The following is an 18,693-nucleotide window of genomic DNA, read 5'->3' on the forward strand; positions in this document are numbered from 1 at the left end:
CATTGTCCTTAGAGATCATCAGATAAGCAAATAAGAAAGTGATTCCTTATTACTTTTTTTCAGTGAGTAATTATTAGTAATGTTGAACTCTATTGTGCATCATTACTTGCTCAGTGTCCTTTATTAAGAAAGGAGAAGTATAGAGGTTTAATGAATGCTTTTTAGCTAACTGGAAAGTTGTTGAAATAAAACTCACCTCAAGCAAAATTTTTTCAAAAAGTAAATATTTTTACACATTTTTGTCATCAATTCTTAGTAGTGTATTCTCAAAACAGGACTCTCTGATGGACAATGTATCATAGCTTCTCTCCCAAATTGTTGTCTGAGGCAGGAGATAAACTCAGTTTTTGCTTGCAGTCTTTGTCTTCTAACCACTCACCTTCACTGCTTTCAAAACTTTCAGTATATGAGCAACAGAGAAAAAGTGAATTTTACCATTAATGTTTGTGGTAAGATAAACAGGGACTATTTTATTAACTCTGAGAGCAGTACAGAAGTACCTTTATACCATCACTGATGGAGGATGTGCTGGGATAAAGAAGCAATATCTAGCAAAGGTGGCTTATGTGCAGAGCAATGTCTCTTGTTCTGCTTCACTAATGGTAGCTATGGCAACCTCAGGACATTAACTTATGCAGTGATTGCAAGCGTGAGCATCAAAGCAAGTAATTAGGGAGACAAATGGGAAGTCCTGATGGATTCTTCCATCAAGATCAAAGCTTTATATAAGTTTTTCATTAATTTGGAAACAAGCACTTAGATGATTTGTGTGTTATATTAGGCTATCAATAAAAATTGGGACCAAAGCCAGATTGTTCTGTAATTTTTCAAGGAAAGGCCACTCAACCCAGTCAAAACCCTTTTTAAATAGCAGCAACTGTAACTCAGGAGTGCACCAGTTGAATCAGGCCAAGGAAGTACTCAGCATTCTCCTAGATGTTTTCAGCAGAAGTATAATCATGATGAACTTGGGTTATCATCATCGTTACCAGGAACATTAATTGTAACTCAAAAAATTTTAACAGTACAATATTTAATCCATGGCACGTGTTCTAAGCATTCGCAGGATCCTAGGACGAGGGGGATACTCTCTCAGTATCTGCAAATCAAGACTGGAGGGTTGCTGGCTGAAATTTAATGACCTATGCTATCCACACGCTCTGAACAGATGATCCGTGGTCCCTTCTGGTTTTATCCTCTATTAATCTAATCTACAAGATTAAAAAACAAAAAAACCCTTCAGTCTTAAATGTGCTAACCTGTCTTTGTTGATGAAAAAAACTGTGCAGTGTAAACCCTGTGGACAGCACAGAGACCTGAAATAATAGGGGAGATGATAAATTGTGCAAAGCAACAAAGAGTAATTGTAATGTAAATCTTTATGTAAACCTTTTGATGGGCAAGATCTCTCTGTGTAGAGTGTTTAGAGTCAATTTGAAAGTATCATACCATTTCATACTTTTCACCAACGGCAGGCATTTCAACAACTGTCGACTATATTTTCTTAACACCAAGATGTGCTTTTCTGAAAGGTAAATTACCCAAATTGGGCAGGAGTTTTCAAATCAGTAGTACTTACACAGCACTTCACTGTTTATAGAGCTCAATGTAGGATACTGCGATGGTCCCTAGAGCATCAGTAACTTCATTTTGTTGGGATTCTGAGGTGGGCATTAATATTTGGGTTGGGCTTTCATTTTTAATTGATGAGGGAAAAGACTATCTGCCTTTCTTTCCATTTTGATAACGCAGGCTTCTCTTTAGTAACTTCAAACACCCCAATTCTTCGGTTAAAGGCGAATTAAGTTTTCCTGTATTTCAAATTAGCTCTCTGAGGGTGGCATCAGCTCTGTTTCTTTTATGTTTAAGTCCCAGTTCTTTAATCTGTTTCTAATACATTCTGTTCAGCAGTTTTGCATTTCTGTTTTAGTGGAAGCAATGCTGATTAATTCTTTCTTATGACATCTGTGGCTGCATCCTAGATTAAACCTACTCTAATACAGAGCCTATCATTAAGTGTTAAATATTCTTGCAAGGCCACTTAAATTAGAATCAACATCAGTGGATCATTTAGTAGAGAGTCGTTAATTCTCCATCTTACGGCAAGGCCACATTCTGGTGATGCTTTTAATCACAAGATTATTGAGGTATGATTTGAAAGGGATATGTTGCCCATATTTTGCCTTTGGGCAAATTATGAAAGGTCAAGTTGCCAAGGAAACAAAATGAAGATAACATTACTAATTCCTGAGTCCAAGAGTTGTCTTTCTTGATCATATCATTTGCTCAACATATATGCTTAGAAAAGATACCAGTTAACAATATCTCAGCCATTTAGTTCCACAGAAAATGGCTTCATGACTCTTTCTCTTCTAGATAGTGTTCATAATGATGATAAGACTCACTAGAATACTTTGCCTCTGTATAACTCACAGATTGGTTGGTTTGATGGTTTACAGATATGGTAAATATTATTCTTAACTTATAGAAGGGAAAATAAGGAATGGAGGGGTTAGCATTTACATTTTCAAGGGTAGCTGCAGACTTAAGATTTTACCAGTTTGGATGGCATAATTTACAGCTCTTTAGAGAATCCTGATGTTCATAAAGTGAAGAGTACTTGATAACATAACTTCATTAAGGCACCTCGAGTTAAACACTCAAAATCACAAAGTCATGAAAATTTCTTTCGGGTCATAATTCAGGCCAGTGGCAGAGCCAGAAAGAGCTCTCCAGTGTCTGCTGCTTTCCAGGCTCTCATGCTTCCTCTTTTTCTGTTATTTTTGTGTTTCTTTTTTCCTGTTGCAAGTGGGAAGCAGTAGTATAGGATTGGCTCCTGTGCACGAAAACCTATACAGAGTAGAATGCTATAAAGAGTCTCTCCCTGCCCCTCTTCCCCTTCCAGCCATATATGTGTGTATATATAGGTGTGTGTGTCTTTGTGTCCAATTCCTTGTCCTTCCTTTGGACAACACATAAAAAAGGAATCATTATATTCCCTGAAGTATCGGCATCTGAGATTGTGGTAGATTCTGTCCTTAAATTTCCATTCTGAACTGTGCTGTGTCGTAGGGCACTGCATAATGAATACGACCCTGCCAATCAAGACACTCTGTTTTATATCACTTATTACTAAATTGAAAATGGTGTTTTACTACAGCAATAAAGGGCTGGTACAGCATGAGGTACATTTTTATACAACTCTATGAACTTTGTCATTGAAAACATTATAGCCTTGAATTTGAGAGCACAGTGGAAGGCAATATAATTTGATTACCTATATTAATCAAGTAGAGTACAACATATAAAACCAGTAATGCATAAGTCTGACTGGAGCCAGATAACCCTCTTGTGCATCTTAGAAAGATTTATTTTCAGTAATATAATTCATTTGACATGAAAGTATCATAATTGCAGTTGCTAGGAAGGATTTCTTTCTTTCCTTTTTTAGGGAAAAAAACTATCATGCTTTCAAGAGCAGCTTGTTCTTTTAAAGCTCTGCTTACTGAAAATTGAAAACAAAGATTTGTTTTTGTAATTGTGGCAATTTTTCATTAACCAGCTGAGCTAACAAAGTGGTTTGTTTTGAATGCTGTTTCTGCTTCATAAATGAAAGTGTATTAGGTGTGAATTAAAAAGAATGTTTTTAAAAAATCTGCGTTGGGAAGCATAGGACCCTGCCGTTCTCAACATGTGCTTCTGAAAGCCGGCCAGAAGCTCCTGAGCTTTTAGTTATCTGTACAAATACTTTCCATAAATGCTGAGGAGAAGCTTCCCACACTCCAGCTCCACAGAAAGGCTTTACAGCAAATTTGAAGGCACCTAATTACTCTGTAGTCCATGAAAACCCCTCTTGTTATTATAAGTGCAGCAGTGACACACATTAATAACGTCATTATCATGAGTTGCTATTTATGCATTTTATTGCTGTATGTGGCGGCAAAACCATTATTTCGAGCATATGTACTTGTCAGGATATCGCTGCTTGATACGGCAAAAATCACGACAGGTAAAAAAGTTGACTGCGGGTTGTGCTGCACCTCCCGTTGGAGCAGGAGCAGGAAGACCTGTCTCGTTAATAGTGCCAGGATGCACAAACTGAGAGGCGTTAAAAGAACGTGGTCAAGGCATTTTTCCAGTTTTTCAAACAGATTTCACATTTGGCTTTGTTTATAATAACCTCCTGAAACATGAAAAGTTTATATAATCAAATGTCCTCTGACTCTATGACAAAAATGTACCAGTTTGTTCCATGTAATTATGAGTAGTTTTATCATTGAGCTAATGACACTGAGTAACGATTAAAGGCAACAGAGTTCATACCCAGACAGCCAGTGTTTTTAGTCCCCTCTTGTTGTTGGTCTACGGTGCAGGAAGTTGTTTTTCTGTTCTTGCTCTTCAGCCTTCTGTGCTTTTTCTGTTACTTCCCCTCCTGTTGAGATGTTTCCGCTTTCTTTTATTCTCTAATCATTCCATTATGGATTAGCCATACAGAGAGCTGTCACTACTGGGGAAAGACACTGAGGTGATGGGGCTTCTTTTCATGAATGACATCTGTCCACGCAGCTGAGCATTTCCAAATTTGTCCTGGAAGAAAAATATATATTAAAAAATTCTGTAGTGACAACAGAAAGAAACAAAGGAGCCCCACCTGAAAGCTTCAGCGTTGTTCTGCTCAGGAGGATTTCCTACTTGCGTTCAAGTTTTTGGAATTGTACCACCAGCCTTGTCCTGGTCTTTGAGGTTCATGCAGGTCAAACTGTCTCTGCAGTCTGAAAGCAGAGTACTGAGGTAGCAGCTCCTTCTGTAAATCATTACATTTGCATCAATCATTGACCATTGGAAGGCTGACAAGAACAAATGAGTAACTAGTGGGGTCATGGGAGGGAGGAGAGGAGCAGATGTACTAAGGTAATGGGGAACCATTACAATTTCACCTGAAATAGCAAATGCTTAAAAAAAAAGCAGAGGGGAAGAAAGGCTTAACGTCTGAAGGTTTGTCATTCAGCGGTTCGAAGAGTGATTTTCCATGCAATGGCATAGACCTTGAAACTTTTATATTTAGCTTTGTCATGGCATAATTTTGATTCTGTGAAAGTGAATAACCCACTGGGTTATTCTCTAATCAAATTAGCTTGCAGCCTCTGCTATATTACTTAGATTATGTTGAAGACACCCAAATGTGTGCTCCAGGCGATGACTGTCCTTCACTCCTAAGACTTACCTACTTTAATGTTTTTAAGATCTGAATGGAACAAAAGGAAAAAGAAAAAGATTTCGCTTACATTGTATTCGTGTTAACAACTACTGCTGGATATTTTCTGTTTTTTTTACATTTTGAATTTTAAATCTTTTTTATGTCCATCTTGCTGAATTTCTTTTTTCTGGGGTAGCTCACCTGTTGGGGAACAAGGCATCCATCCTTCAAGGTTTGTTTTAAAAGCAATGGTTGAAGTCCTGAGGCACGTGCTCTGAGAGCTGCCTTGGGGAATACGTCTTCTATGGATGTCTCACTTGAGCTAAATCATTTACCACATTTCAGTGTTAATGATCAGTAATGCAAACAATAATGGTAGTTATTGTAAGGTTTATAATTTTTAGCCACAACAACATAAACCCTGCTATGAGTTAAATAGCAGTGGAGTTAAATAATGTTGATTATGAGGTTAATTATATATAAGTATTGTAAATCTTGTCCCTGACAACAGCAGGGACTTCCCTTCTTAGGCTGAAGGCCTTCAGCAAAACAAGCATCTGATTCCTGTAAGCTTCCTATAGTCTATACTCATTCAAATACAAATGAAATGTATTTCATTTTACTGGTTTAAGGTATGTTGAGAACACTGTAGGTGCTTTAGATTATTTTCCAGGTCCAAACTCCTAATCGAATAGTGCACTAAGAATAATAATATATGTAGCATCATAGCAGAGTGTTTTAAGACGTGTAACTTGTAACCTTTACTTCACCACAGCTGAGTTCAAATTGGCTTCAACACCCTTATCCTACCAGATCCAAAATAAACGGTTAGAAGACAAGGCAGAGGTTTTTATTCATACCTAAATGATGTCAGTTCCACTACTGCGATTAGTCCCCACCTCTGAGTGTTCCTGTTTGAAATTTTGGGTGGCCAACTTGCATTTGAATGGAAAAATCTGTGGTGTATTTTGGGGGACAACCTTACAGTCTTCAGGTGAAGGTCTTCATGCATAGCCTGTTCTGTTCTTTTCTTGCTACGCTGCTTGGACTTATAGGGAAAAGTAATACTTTGTGAAAGAAGTAATTGACAGCACAAGTAAGGGAGAAAGAGTATATATACACCCATGCATAAACACACGCACACACACACATACGTATAAATGAAATATATAAATGAAGTGAAATAAACATTCACATGAATCAGCCATAACAAATCACGGCAAGTTCCCTAACCAAAAATCCATCACCCTCATTCTGGAAGGTCACTTTTATAAAGCACGATACTAAGGTATTAAGAACTGCTTTTTCTACTGGGTTCCATGCCGAAATTTCCCCTAACAGCTTCCTGCCGGCTAATCCTGGTTCTGTGCTAAGGGAAGACAGCCGTGTGTGTTCTCTGCTAAATAAATACGTAAATGGAATTTCCAAACAGAGTTACGTACCATGGAGCCGGGGAGCTGAGAACAGCGGGATGTTTTCCATTAGAGCAGGGGTACTTCAACGAGCCCTGTTATCTCATAGTGGCCGAGTACTTTTTGGTGACTTCATCATGACGTGGATGTGGCATGTAAATGGACTAGATTTGCAGTCCAAACAGAAGGAAAAACTGATGTTTATAATAAGTGGGAAATTACTAGACAGATTATTATGGTTAAAGTGGCTTTTCGCTATATCCATATTAAGTCCTAAACTCCTCCTCAATTTTAAAGACAGCTTATAACCCTCCCCCCGCCGTGAACTGCAGCAGCCTTTCATAGCTGTAAATAATGGCTTTAAGCCACTTCTCTTCTGTCGGACGTCTCCCGTCGCGGCATCCTTGTGCCAAACAGAAGTGGAGCTGCTCGGCGAGTCCTCTGCCGTCTCCGCTCCTCGCCGGAGAGCACGGGGAGCCGAAGCCACCGCGGTGCCAGGTAGCTCCAGGCTGAGGGTGCAGGGGCAGCAGGGCCGGGTGTCTTCTGCTAGCAGCCACAGCTCAACACTGTAGGAAAGAAAGTAATGGATGTGTGTCTAGTGCCTTAGTGAGACACCGCGTGCAGCCCTGGAAGTGTGATGCCTTCCAGAGCATCTGCCTAATGGAAGGAAAACGAGCGACGGGCCATCACGAGTGGAGTCAGGGCTTCGCAAGAGAGGCAGGTTGCTCCTCTTCCTGCGTCAGTGTTTCCTCTGTTTTGCAAATGGGTGAAAGGCAGCGTCAGCCGCTGAACGTTGCGCGCACCCGACTTTCGGTTACCGAGCTCGGCCGCAGCATCCACAGCCAGGGCTGTGTGGAGGTGAATCGAAACAGGAATGAGGTGAAAAAGCTTCAGTTCATTATTTGCTCAGCCCTTGCAAATGCTGTGCTGAATTCAGCCCTGAGTTGGCTTTGCCTCTTGGTATAATCACAGGCATTGCACGTGAAAATGGCCTCTTGCATCGTCCAAGCTCTCTCTTTCTCAGCCAATATAGGTGAAATTAGCCATAGCATTGTCGGTATGCAACTGTCTTTCTTTGGGTTTCTTAAAGCACCCATTGCAAGGGTTCCAAAATACTGTAACTGTGGATATCGTGAGTATCATTTCAGTATTACACTATCCATGGATTGACTTCAAGGCAGCGATATCAACCTACCATTAAACAGTTAGAATGAGTCCAAATAGAGACAGAGGGAGATCTAGATTACATATAGAGATATAACACCAGATATTTCTACTTTTTAAACTGTGGAATAGATTAATGGAAAAGACATCATTAAATCCTCCAGTAATTATGGAAAGTCTTTATACTTGTGTATTAAGGCCTGAAGTAAGAGGTAAACACAGTAAAACAGCTAGAAAACCTCTCTCGGGTGTGATATGAGCATTGATATGTGGATGGCATTGGAAGCTGATCTTTATATTTTTAATCAATGTGTTTTTATTAAACACTCATATATAGCAGCTTGCTTCTGCATAGACTACAGTAAAAGGTTGCGTTGGGAAAAGGCAGCCCTACCTTTCCCACTGAGGGATGGGGTGGGGATCTTTATGAGAAAATTAGAGAAATCTGGTGGTTCTTACGTTTCCCAAGATGGTGACACTCTCCCATGAAGTGGGTCTTTTTTAGACCTGGTTTGAAAGTGGGCAGCTGTAGATCTTACTTTGTAGATCACAAGAAATAATTTGTGATTATCCCTTTTTTCCGAAAGTGCTTTCTTGTATATAGGTATAATAATAAAGGAACCGTTTTCAGCATAAAAGATGTGCTTGTCAAACCACAGCAATGATTTTCCAGTTGCTGGCTTTTTTAGTTGTGCAGCCTTCTAATATTTCTGCTTGAATTCTTTCACGACAGAAGCAAATGAAAATTACACCGTGGTTTTTAGGTCTCTGTTCCCTGATTTTTGCTTGTCATGTCATGAACTTCTTCGAAGCAGTGAAATGGCAGCCCATCTCCCTGAGAGCTCCAGACAGATTTCTAAAGTTGTCTTGTTAACAGCTTGTCAGAAACCTACATTTCAGTCTCGCTGAGTTTATATCATGCAAAAAAAAAAAAAAAAGTTGCTGGAAATTATGATTTTTACAGGTTCTGACATTTTTCTAAAGAACTGAAATGCTCAAGGCTGCTGTCTCCCTTAACAGGCTGTGCTGTTTTGGGTAATATTCTGCGTTGCATCAACTGAACATCAGAGCAACATTCAGTTTCTTCCCTTTAACATGTTCTTTGAATTATTTAAGGTGTTTTGATGTTGGCTAGAATTTGTAACAAAGTCCTCCAGCTTTTATCCTAAAAAATCAAAAAGGTTGAGATTTTTTCCTCCCCCCACTTCGCGAGCACTTCCCCCCCCCCCCCTTTTAATAGATCCTTGCATGGATCATCAGGGGACTTTCTTTTATGTTGTACAGCTTGAAATGACTTAGTCGGGGTCTTCCTGATTAATTTATGAGTGCTAAGGAAAAGGGAAGGGGGGGAAAAAGCAGTCCTTGAGGGATTGACCCTAAGCTGCAGCAGATCAACTCAATTTTATGGAATGAAAAGAGACTTAAACAGTATTTTTAGCATTGGTGTCTCCACCGGCGGAGGGAAGGAGGCTCCCGGTGGAGGCAGGCTGCAGCCGGGCGAGGGCAACGCGGGGCGGGCGAGGGAGCCGAGCGCCTCGTCGGGAGGCACCGAGCGCTTTCGGAGGTAAAGCTGTGGCAGATTGGTGGATTAATGCGCTCTGCCTCCGAGGGACAAATGCTCTTTTTTTCTTCTTCTTTCTTCTCTCCGCTCCCTCCTCGCCTACCCTGGGCTTGCAGATGACAGCTGTTGGTCACTTAACAAAATGTCCTCTTGATTGCCGCTTCGCGACGGGGCCCCTCAGCCCGAGCAGGCACAGCCCCTACAATGCATCGCTGCCCCTCAAAATTAGCCGTAGCGCCCGGGGCTGCCCGCGGCCCGCAGCTCCCGCGCTGCTCCTCTCCCCCGCAGACAAAGGCCCAGCCCCTGCCTCTGCCGCGCTCCTAACCTCCCCCTTCCCCAGCCAGACGCTGAGGAGAGAGAGGGAAAGAAAGAAAGAGAAAAACCCGCTGCCCCGAGGCGCAATCTGCTTCTCGCAGCTCTCCCCCAGCTCTGGGAGCCGGGGCTGGTGTAGCCGTGGGGAGGCCCTGCCTCATTTCATCAAGCTGTCAAGGAGGCAGCGGAGCTCGGAGGCCGCGCTGCTGCCGGGGGCAAGTTCAAGTCAACATTCGATTTCCGCCGTCCTCCCCCCGGCCCGGCCGCGCGCCTGGGCCCTCGCCGCGCCCCGGAGCCCGGCTTCTCCCCCGCCGCCGCCGCTCGCAGCTCCTTGCCAGCACGAAGGGCTTGTGGGACCTTATAAAGGACACAGTGGCAAAATTGCTGCAATAAATCAGGGGCCCTCTGACACTTGGCGGTAGCTTAATGTTTTGGCACTTTCTTTCCTGTGTATGCCTCAACTCCCATTAGCAGGCTTCTCTGTCAGGCTGGCTCGTGATAAAACTCCCTCTTCCTATCATCCTGAGCAAGCCCCTGCAGGCTCGGAGCCGATGCCAGGCGCACGACGAAGCGGCGCTGTCCCCCCGCACGCGCGGGCGCGCACCCGGGCCGCTGCCGCCAGCATGGCCTGCACCGCCGGGGCAGCGCGTGCCGCGGGCAGGGCGAGCGCAGGGCTCCTGCAAATACGCCTGATTTTGCTTCTTCATTTAAAAGAAACGCTGACAGACCGGGTTCGAAGCCTAATGCTTCTCCCCAAGCCTCACTCTTGGATGACAATAAGGTAGTTAAGTATGGTCAGAAATAGTAAAAGAGCAGGAACGTGGCCATCCTCTGGGACTGTCGGGTGGGTGGTAAGTTTTGAAAGTGTCTGAACCCTTCATATACCTCATGCAACTTGTTACATGAATATTGTACCATGCCAGCTTGCACTGTGATTATAGGCTGTATATTTAATATTTTGGGCTGCTCTTCCTTCTGCCTTATACCTCCCCACGCAATTTAGTTTGCAGGTAGACTGGTTAGAGTATGTGACCCTCAGGGCTGGAATCTGTTTTTTCACGCAGCCAGCTTAGATGTCTATCACCCTCTTCTTAAGCATAATATAAATAATATGTGTAGGTACGTGTGTTTGTATATAGAGGAAAACAACCCTTTCTGTAAGCTGTTTGGACAGGAGCTTCCAAATGCTGTGATGTGCAGTGTCTGGCACAATAGGGCCCCAGCCCTGAGGCTCTGGAGGCACAACCTAAATAATAAACATCAGTGCTAGGATGGAGTAGGAGGTATGGAATTTACGTAAAGACGATGAGGTGAATTCTGTGCAATTCTCAGATGCTTGGAGGATGTGACCCCACTTCCAATAAAGGAGAGTTTCTCTTTACCTAACTGATGACATAACACCAAAGCGTTGTCCATCTTGCTGCAATTCTTGCAAGACTTGGGTTGTTTTTGTTGGTTTTTCTGTTTCTTAGAGCTCTAGTTCCTGGTGTGAGGCAGTTACGTGAGAACGTGATTTATGTTAATAAGTGCAGCACTTTTATTACCTGAAGAAAAACTCGATGGTCTGGAAGTTAAAACACTTTGGAGGGCAAACAAAAAGAATCAAAGGGTATTTGCATGGTTCCTGAACTCGCCTGAGAACAATATTCAGAATCACGTACAAACACCTGAAATCCAGATTCTACCCCTTCTTTAACTAAATGCCTTTGCGAAGAGTGCTGTGCCATTATAGGTGTCCCAGAACACGTAGCCTGAATGCTTCTTCTGTAGCTGCTGCTTATTTGGATAAGGCTATGCATCAGCTTATTTCAGGCCTGGTCCCCTCCTACAGCGAAAAGGTAAATGACTAAAAGACTCTAACTGTGCTGATTGTGTGGACTGTGGGGTAGAGCCAGTGGTCACACTACTGAACACATCTGGCCATAGCTCTACTAGAAAACCTTTATGGTGGAGATCTAGCTTTATTTGCTATGTCACGAATCTCTAAATAGTTATCCTGCTGTTATTTGGAGTGATACGATTTATGCTTATACATCACGTGAACTACAGCAGGTAAAGTTCATGTTTCCCCTGTTTCAGCGTAAGTGTGTTTGGGATGAGGGAGAGGTTAGAGTTTTACTTTTAGTTCACTGCAGATCGGTGTGCTGCTGGTGGCATCTACGTTTCTGCAGTAAAAGAAGGACCTTCTACAAATGAGCGCTTGCCCGTGTTTTACAATAGCCGCGACTCCCCCTCTTTTTTCCTGAGCTGAGATGATCTGTACAAGTCAAATACTGCAGTGCACCATGACTCCTTGGCCAGTGGTGGGGAAGTCATGGTGGGGGGGGATCTCAAAATGTGAACTTCCACCTCAGCCACAGAAAAAAAAGGCCGGAAGACCTGAGCTATGCATATACATGTGTATATGTATAAATATTTGTTTATTTATTTCCATACACATCTCTGTCTCAGTTTCCTCAGGTCTTGGAGGCACAACAGTGGGAACGAGGTGGGAGAGGAGGGTGATGTGAGTGGGGACTCTGCAACTGTTCACATGGAGGTTAGGAAAGCACCAGCTTTTCTTTGTGTTTGAATCACTGCAGCATCCAGACTTTGCCCTCCTGCCCTGTCGAACAAAGAGCTGGTTTCACAGGGTCGTCTTGGCTTAGGGCTTTCGCAGTGAAGTGCCCGCGTCTGCCTGCTCCTCTCCCTCTTCCTCTTCTGCAAAATTTGCATCAGCCTCTGTCGGGGCAGAAGGGGTGAGAGTGAAGGAGGGGAAAAGATAGCGTAGGGCCTGTTTGTGGTGGACAGAACCAGTTTTGTCTGAACTCTGTATTGGTTTTGCTTAACTTTGCCCCACAGGAGGGTTTTCCTGACTTGAGTCTGTCACCACAAGAAATTGTTTCCAAAAGGCGGCACAATTAGGGGTCTGCTTTGCAAACATTCTTGGGGGAATTGAGAGGCAATTGGCACAACTGGGTGAATAATCCTTTTACAAGCCTTTATGAACCCAGCACAATGGCTGTTTACAGTTTTGCTGATAGGCCAGGAGTGTTAACAGGCCTTTAGAAAAATCCAGGTAATTGAAGCTTTTGTCTTTCAATGAGCCCCCATAGCTGTCAACAGTTGCCATTCTCTGCATTTTCTTTAAGTTTGTATTTTGACAAGGGCTTTTGTGCGGTGGACAAGGGCAGCAGCGTGGGAGGCAAAGCTGTGGGGCCGGGGTGGCATTCCTGCGGGGAGGAGGCGCCCGGCCCGCGCCGGCCGCCACCACCCCACACCACCCCACCACCCCACCACGGCGCTCCGGCCCCTCAGCCCAGGACAACTTGCCTCCCTGGGAATCCTTGGCTGGAGCAAAAGTTTCTCCCGTCACTTCGTTACTCGTTTAAATTTCCTCGCCATAGAAAACATCAGTCTGTCTTTTGTTGACCCAAGGCCTTTGCCTTGGTGTCCCTCCATAGCTGAGGGAGGTGGAGAAGAGGAGGCTGCAGAAAAGAGGGTGTAGAGATATTTTAGCCTGTTACCACAGAAACCGAATTGGCCCATTGAAAGCTCCTTGTGTTTTTACCCCCCCTCAAAGAGCACAGGTCAGCGGTGATTCTGGTTTTCACGTCTCTCTCCCGGGTTTGGTTTTGCCACAGTCATTTCTGTGGCGCTTCCACGTGCCCAGCAGCCTGGGAGTTCCTCTTTCTTTATGCGTGTGTGGGAGCGCATTTCTTTAAATTCAAAAAAGCAGACCGAAATGAATTGTGAAGCTTGGTTTTCTTCACCAAAGCTGACCATTGGTTTTCTTTAGGCGGCGGTGGGAGATTAGCGCGAGTTGGTAGTGATGAGTGTGAGTTTGCTTCCAGCTCTCCATTTTGCAGGACACCATGTGTTAAGCACAGGTCCGCATTGTATAGATAATGGTGTGTTACTCTTTCCCCTATGTTCCCTCATCATGTGGACCCCTCAGGAGCTCTGATTCAGTTTAGGGCTTCATTCTCACAAGGATTAGGATGTAGTGTTTTTCTGAGTTAAAATTGCTGTGGCTGATCTTCTAGGTACCATTTCTGTGTATATTTAAGTCTTTCCAGGTTGGAAGAGGTGGGAGAGGAAAACTATTTCATAATAAGATCAACGAGATATTATGCACCTTGCTGTCCAAAATGTAGTTTTTAAAGCACACATCTTGCAGTCGCAGCCGCAGGGACGGGCTCCCTATCTGCTCCGAGCCGTATTTGCATGTGGAGATGCATCCACAGGGCCCATAGGGCCCACTGGCTTCTTGAATGGCAAGATTGCAGCGTTGGTGATTAAACTAAGAAAGATGTAAGCTAAAATGAGACAAAATTCTTTGCTGTCCTTTTCATTTTAAAAACAATTAATTATGGAGTATTTTTGGATCCTGCATGGGGAAAACGTATCCTCAGAGAGCAGATGTTTGCTTCATTTGTATGTCTGTTTATAAAATTTAGCATGTGGATTTGATGGTTCGCTTGCTTTTTACAACTTTCACTTATCTACATGAGACAAAGTTGTATATTGGTACAAAAGAAAATTAGGCATCTAAATAAGGCAATTCTGCACCTTTTAGTAATGCAAACCATCAGTAATGGATTTTTATACTAATTGTAGACGTGAATTTTGAGGCCAAATCTGTTTTAAACAAGAATCTTCTCTAAAAAGCCAGACAAAGCCTGTCCTTCTCTTTTTTTTTAAATATCGTAATACAGTAACAAATATAGAGACAAGTTTTGGTACTAAAACATACAGAGAGAGAAAGAGAGACTTCAATATTATGTTGTATTTAAATAATAATGGTTATTAGGGTCCCACAAAATTGTTTTACATCTGCTCTCAAATGCTTTTAAGCTAAATTTATTAAGGCCTACAGTGCTGTAGTTTTATTAAATAGCTTGTCAGGGTTCATAGGCAAAAGCATCTGAGTTTTACAGATAATTTTAAAAGTTTTCTAATCAATATATTTCTGAACCTAATTTATTTGATTTTTTCTTACTTGTATCATTTTTAAGTCTCTGCATTTGTATTGATGTTGCCCAGGCACAGGGTTTTAAGCACCAGAGACTTGAAAGTACTTTTTATGCTGTTTCTGAGGTAGGTGTAATTTGACTGTAATGATCTTACTTGGTAGCCTGCAAAATTTAATTTCTGCATCTAAGAAGCTGTAGATCAGTGCAGACTTTCCCAGGCTCATTTTCAGATTCGTCTCAAACCTGTTTTAAGTGGGCTACTGCTCGGGCCCTATTTAAAGTAGGGAAATTTTCTACGAATTTCCACCGTTGCTGGCAGCAGCGCACGTGCGTTATCAGCGAGTGACACAGCTGCCTGCTGCTGCCATGTCAGCTATGGAGTCACTTCACCATCCCTTGGAGCCTTTACACGCAGAGTAGTGTCTTTCTGGAGGTTAGCCTTGGCCCACTCATAAATCATTGAGCCAGGTGTGTGTATCACCAGGTGAAACTCAGCCTGAGCCGTGCAAGAGTTTGAATCATGTCATCAGAATATTCTGCCTCTAAAATACGTGTGTACGGTGATTAAAATGGTAACTTACAATATAGCCTAGACCAAGTTTAAAGAGCAAAATAATTTGGTCTTCATGACCCACTCAGTTATGCTTGTAACTTGGGGGTATGGACACTCCCCAGGAGCAGCCAGAGCAAACAGGAGTCGCATGGTCCTGGCTTGATCTCAGCCCCCCTGGGTGGAGATGAAAGGCTCCTCTTGAGTCATCCTGCATTTCTCAAGAGTGTGTAAATAATAACAGGTGTCCTGCTGTGACTGCATCTTCCTGCTCCCCCCTCCCATGTTTTTAATAAATGTATTGCTTTGTCAGCACTGTCTGGAGCAAGCACAGATGCAGCAGGTACTGGAGCAGCCCGTGCCCAGCACAGCCTGTTTCAGCCTGCCTCGGTTGTGATGGGCAAGCAGTCTTCTTCCAGTCCCGGTGCTCTTCAGAGCAGAGACGTTTAACTGTGCACAGTTGTGTAGCATGGGTTGGGGGGAGTCAGCAAATGGCTGCTAATGATGATTTATCAAGACTGATGTTAATTTTGATCTGACTATCTGGTTTGTAAAACCATGCTTCCTATAATGGTTCTCCTGAAGTTCAGCGATGGAAATAATCTCCAAAAAAGACACATACAGCTTACAAGAAAGTGCTTGCTAAAGCCATGGCTATCTGATGTTCTTGCCTTCCATGCACAAAGTAGTTGGCTAGGATTTAATGCAGTCTGCAGTCGTTAACACTGGTCAGTCCAGTAGGCCTTGCCTGCCTGCGGTTCCCCAGCCCTTGCAGAGCAGTTTGCTGTCTTCCTGGGATTTCTTCCATTTTTGCTTCAGGTTCTTGTTTCTCCAAAATGGTTATAGGTACAATTAGATCTGTGCACATCGTTCTAAAACAGTTGGATTTCTCTGTGAAAAAGAGATCTTGTGGATCAGGAAGGGCAGTGTAAAACAAGGTTTAACTTTGAAAGAGAAGAGAGTTCTGCTTAGTCAAGACTGTAGAAAACCAGATTCCTTACACAAAGTCTTTCCACTACAAACAGTTAAATGAAAGTAAGGACTCATCTGGAGAACTGAGCAGTCTTAACTGCAGAACCGGCATCTTTGCTGTCGGTGTGCATAGTGTGTTTTGGAGAGTTGAAAAGATTCTTTAAGCGTTCGGGGTCAATCATTTCATGTGCCTAATAGAAGAGATTACATAGTCTCAAAAAATTGCAGAAAGCTAAGAAAGTCACCACTAAACTTTCTGCTTCATAACTTTGGGATAAAAGGATATGACAGGAAAGAGTCCTACCTCCCCTCCAGGAGGAGAAGGAGCTGGACAAATGACCGAACAGACCTATTCCTGCTTTTACATGCACGGCACAGAAGCATGTGCCTTCTCGTGGACCATTTCCACATCTGCAGCCTGTCACTGTTGGCCTGCCCCTTCCCATCTCGTAGAAGCAGGGAACCCCATACAGAGCCATGACTTATGGAAACCCACCTGGACCATCACCACCAAATGCAGGCTGCAATGCTGGCTGACGGAAAACGCTCACATCTGACACAAAAGCGGCAAAACACTAGCCATTTTATGTCTGTATAATGGACACCAAGAGATTTATTTCTGTTCCCAACCGTAAATCTTTGTCAGCTCCAGCCAATGAGATTTCTATGTCCTAAAACATTCAGTGCTCAAGTTATCTTTCTGTCACTTGTGCTGGGAAAATAGAGCATTTCATTTTCAGAGGCTGTAAGAGATTTCACTCTAAAACTCTTTAAGTAAACACTTCCTCCTGGGATCGTGATCTCATTCAAACTAAAAAATGTACCAGAATTTATGATGTATTTTAATTACTATTCTTGATACTACTCATTAAATTAGAAATTGATTGCCAGTTTCACAGTTTCCTTGTTAGATGACAAAGTGCTTATCAAGGTGAAGCAATGCAAAACTGTTACTATATATTCCACAATTTGGGATGATAAAAAGGCATGCTTTTTGTTGTGGTATTCATGTTACAGTTGTTATTATAAAGCATAGCTGATTGTCTTTTTTGTTTAAAGTTCATTTTCCCTCATTCAAGTAAGAGTATGCCATATTTTTGTATAAAAAGAGATAAGTTGTCTTTGTCTGGTTTATGCTAGCAATTTAAAAGGCATTAATGCAAACATCAAAAGTGTATGTTTGATTGAACCGAGAACATAATAAACAGCTATCCTAAGGATTTAAGCGGATGATGCAAAAGATCCATATACATAAAGGTGTTTCACAAAACCTTTTTCTCTCTCTAATCCACAGTGTGACAGCGAGAGTGATATTGACGATAAGGTAAGACTGAATTTTCTTCTTTCATATGCTTTACCAGCTTGGAAATTCCCTCATAGACAAAATAAGAATGAATCTAAAAATAATATTTTTCCTCCAGCCTTGATGTTAAGTTTAAAAAGATCTATAATTGAATGGAAGAATGTTGCATCAGATAGTCTGTGTTCTTCACAAGTCCTTGTTTACAGAAGAGAAACTCCCATGATTCTTGATTAATACGTGAGCATTTGGTAGGACCCAAGTCATAGTGTTAGTGCTGTCATTCTGCTTTGGAGGGAGTCTCCTCTGATAACTTCTTGAGAGCCCATATTTTATTTATAGTAACCTTTAAAGGTGTCAATTTTGTAATCAGTTTAGAAGATGGGACAACCAGTGCCTGCCCTCAAAGGCAGTATAGGAACTGTCAAGGAGTGTTTTGTCCTGTTGCATGCATATATATCACAGAGCAATGATTTTTCTGACCTTTTCTTTTGATGCAGAGGTTGGTCATTGAAAGGTTGTAGTCGTGTGTTTTTGTACGGGGATTTCTTGTTTCACCTTTGCAAGGAAAACAGAGAAATCCCACTACATAGCAACAGTTGCACCATGCTTTTAAGTATCAAACCTATAACAGGCTTGAGTATCCCTCGCTGACTTCTGTTCTGGCAGATCAAGCTTGGCAGTCTCAGGTTAGATCTTCATCAAACTTTTATTGTATTTTGGCTGTCCAGTCTCTTGCATTCATTCATGAGAAGCTGCAGCACACAGGTTTCTACTGGATCAGCATTACGAAAGTAAAGGCTGACTTCAGAAAGCCCAGTCTCCTTGGCAGCACACCTGGCTGCAGCCATGCATTGGAGGTTACCCTGAGTTCAAGAGAGTAAACTTGTTCCGGCTAAGTCTTTTTTTCTTAGTGTTGTTAGACCTTGGGAAGCATTAAGGTGTTCTTCATTTTCTTTTAAAAATCCCGTCAACTGCCTTATATCCCTGGAATATGGCAAAAGTTGTGTTTGGGATGAAGGCTTGATTGAAGAGAAATATTTAGATCTTAGCTGTTGAATGAAGGATACTCTGCATATTTGATTTTAGATATATGTACATATGTATGTATGTATGTATAGTCACTCCCCTCCACCACCACCATCACCCCTGGGTTCATGTTTCTTACTCACAAGGTTGCAAGGCAGCAGAGTTGATGACAGGGGGAGTGAGGGTGAAAAACTATTCCCTAAAAGCTTAGATAGCATAACATGGAGTTAAAACATTTCTT

General features: G+C 42.4%; 1 protein-coding gene across 23 annotated transcripts in view; it reads left to right on the forward strand.

Moving 5' to 3' along the window:
* The window catches only part of FBRSL1 (fibrosin like 1), a 553,713-nt gene that overhangs the window by 355,001 nt on the left and 180,019 nt on the right, over positions 1-18,693 (forward strand). For all 23 annotated transcript variants that reach the window (XM_064522069.1, XM_064522089.1, XM_064522082.1 and 20 more), the window contains one exon: positions 17,418-17,447. In XM_064522069.1, coding sequence (XP_064378139.1) covers positions 17,418-17,447 — 30 coding nt within the window. The remainder of the gene's footprint in view (positions 1-17,417; positions 17,448-18,693) is intronic.

Source organism: Dromaius novaehollandiae, chromosome 17 (assembly GCF_036370855.1).
Source record: "Dromaius novaehollandiae isolate bDroNov1 chromosome 17, bDroNov1.hap1, whole genome shotgun sequence".
Taxonomy (NCBI): Eukaryota; Metazoa; Chordata; class Aves; order Casuariiformes; family Dromaiidae; genus Dromaius; species Dromaius novaehollandiae.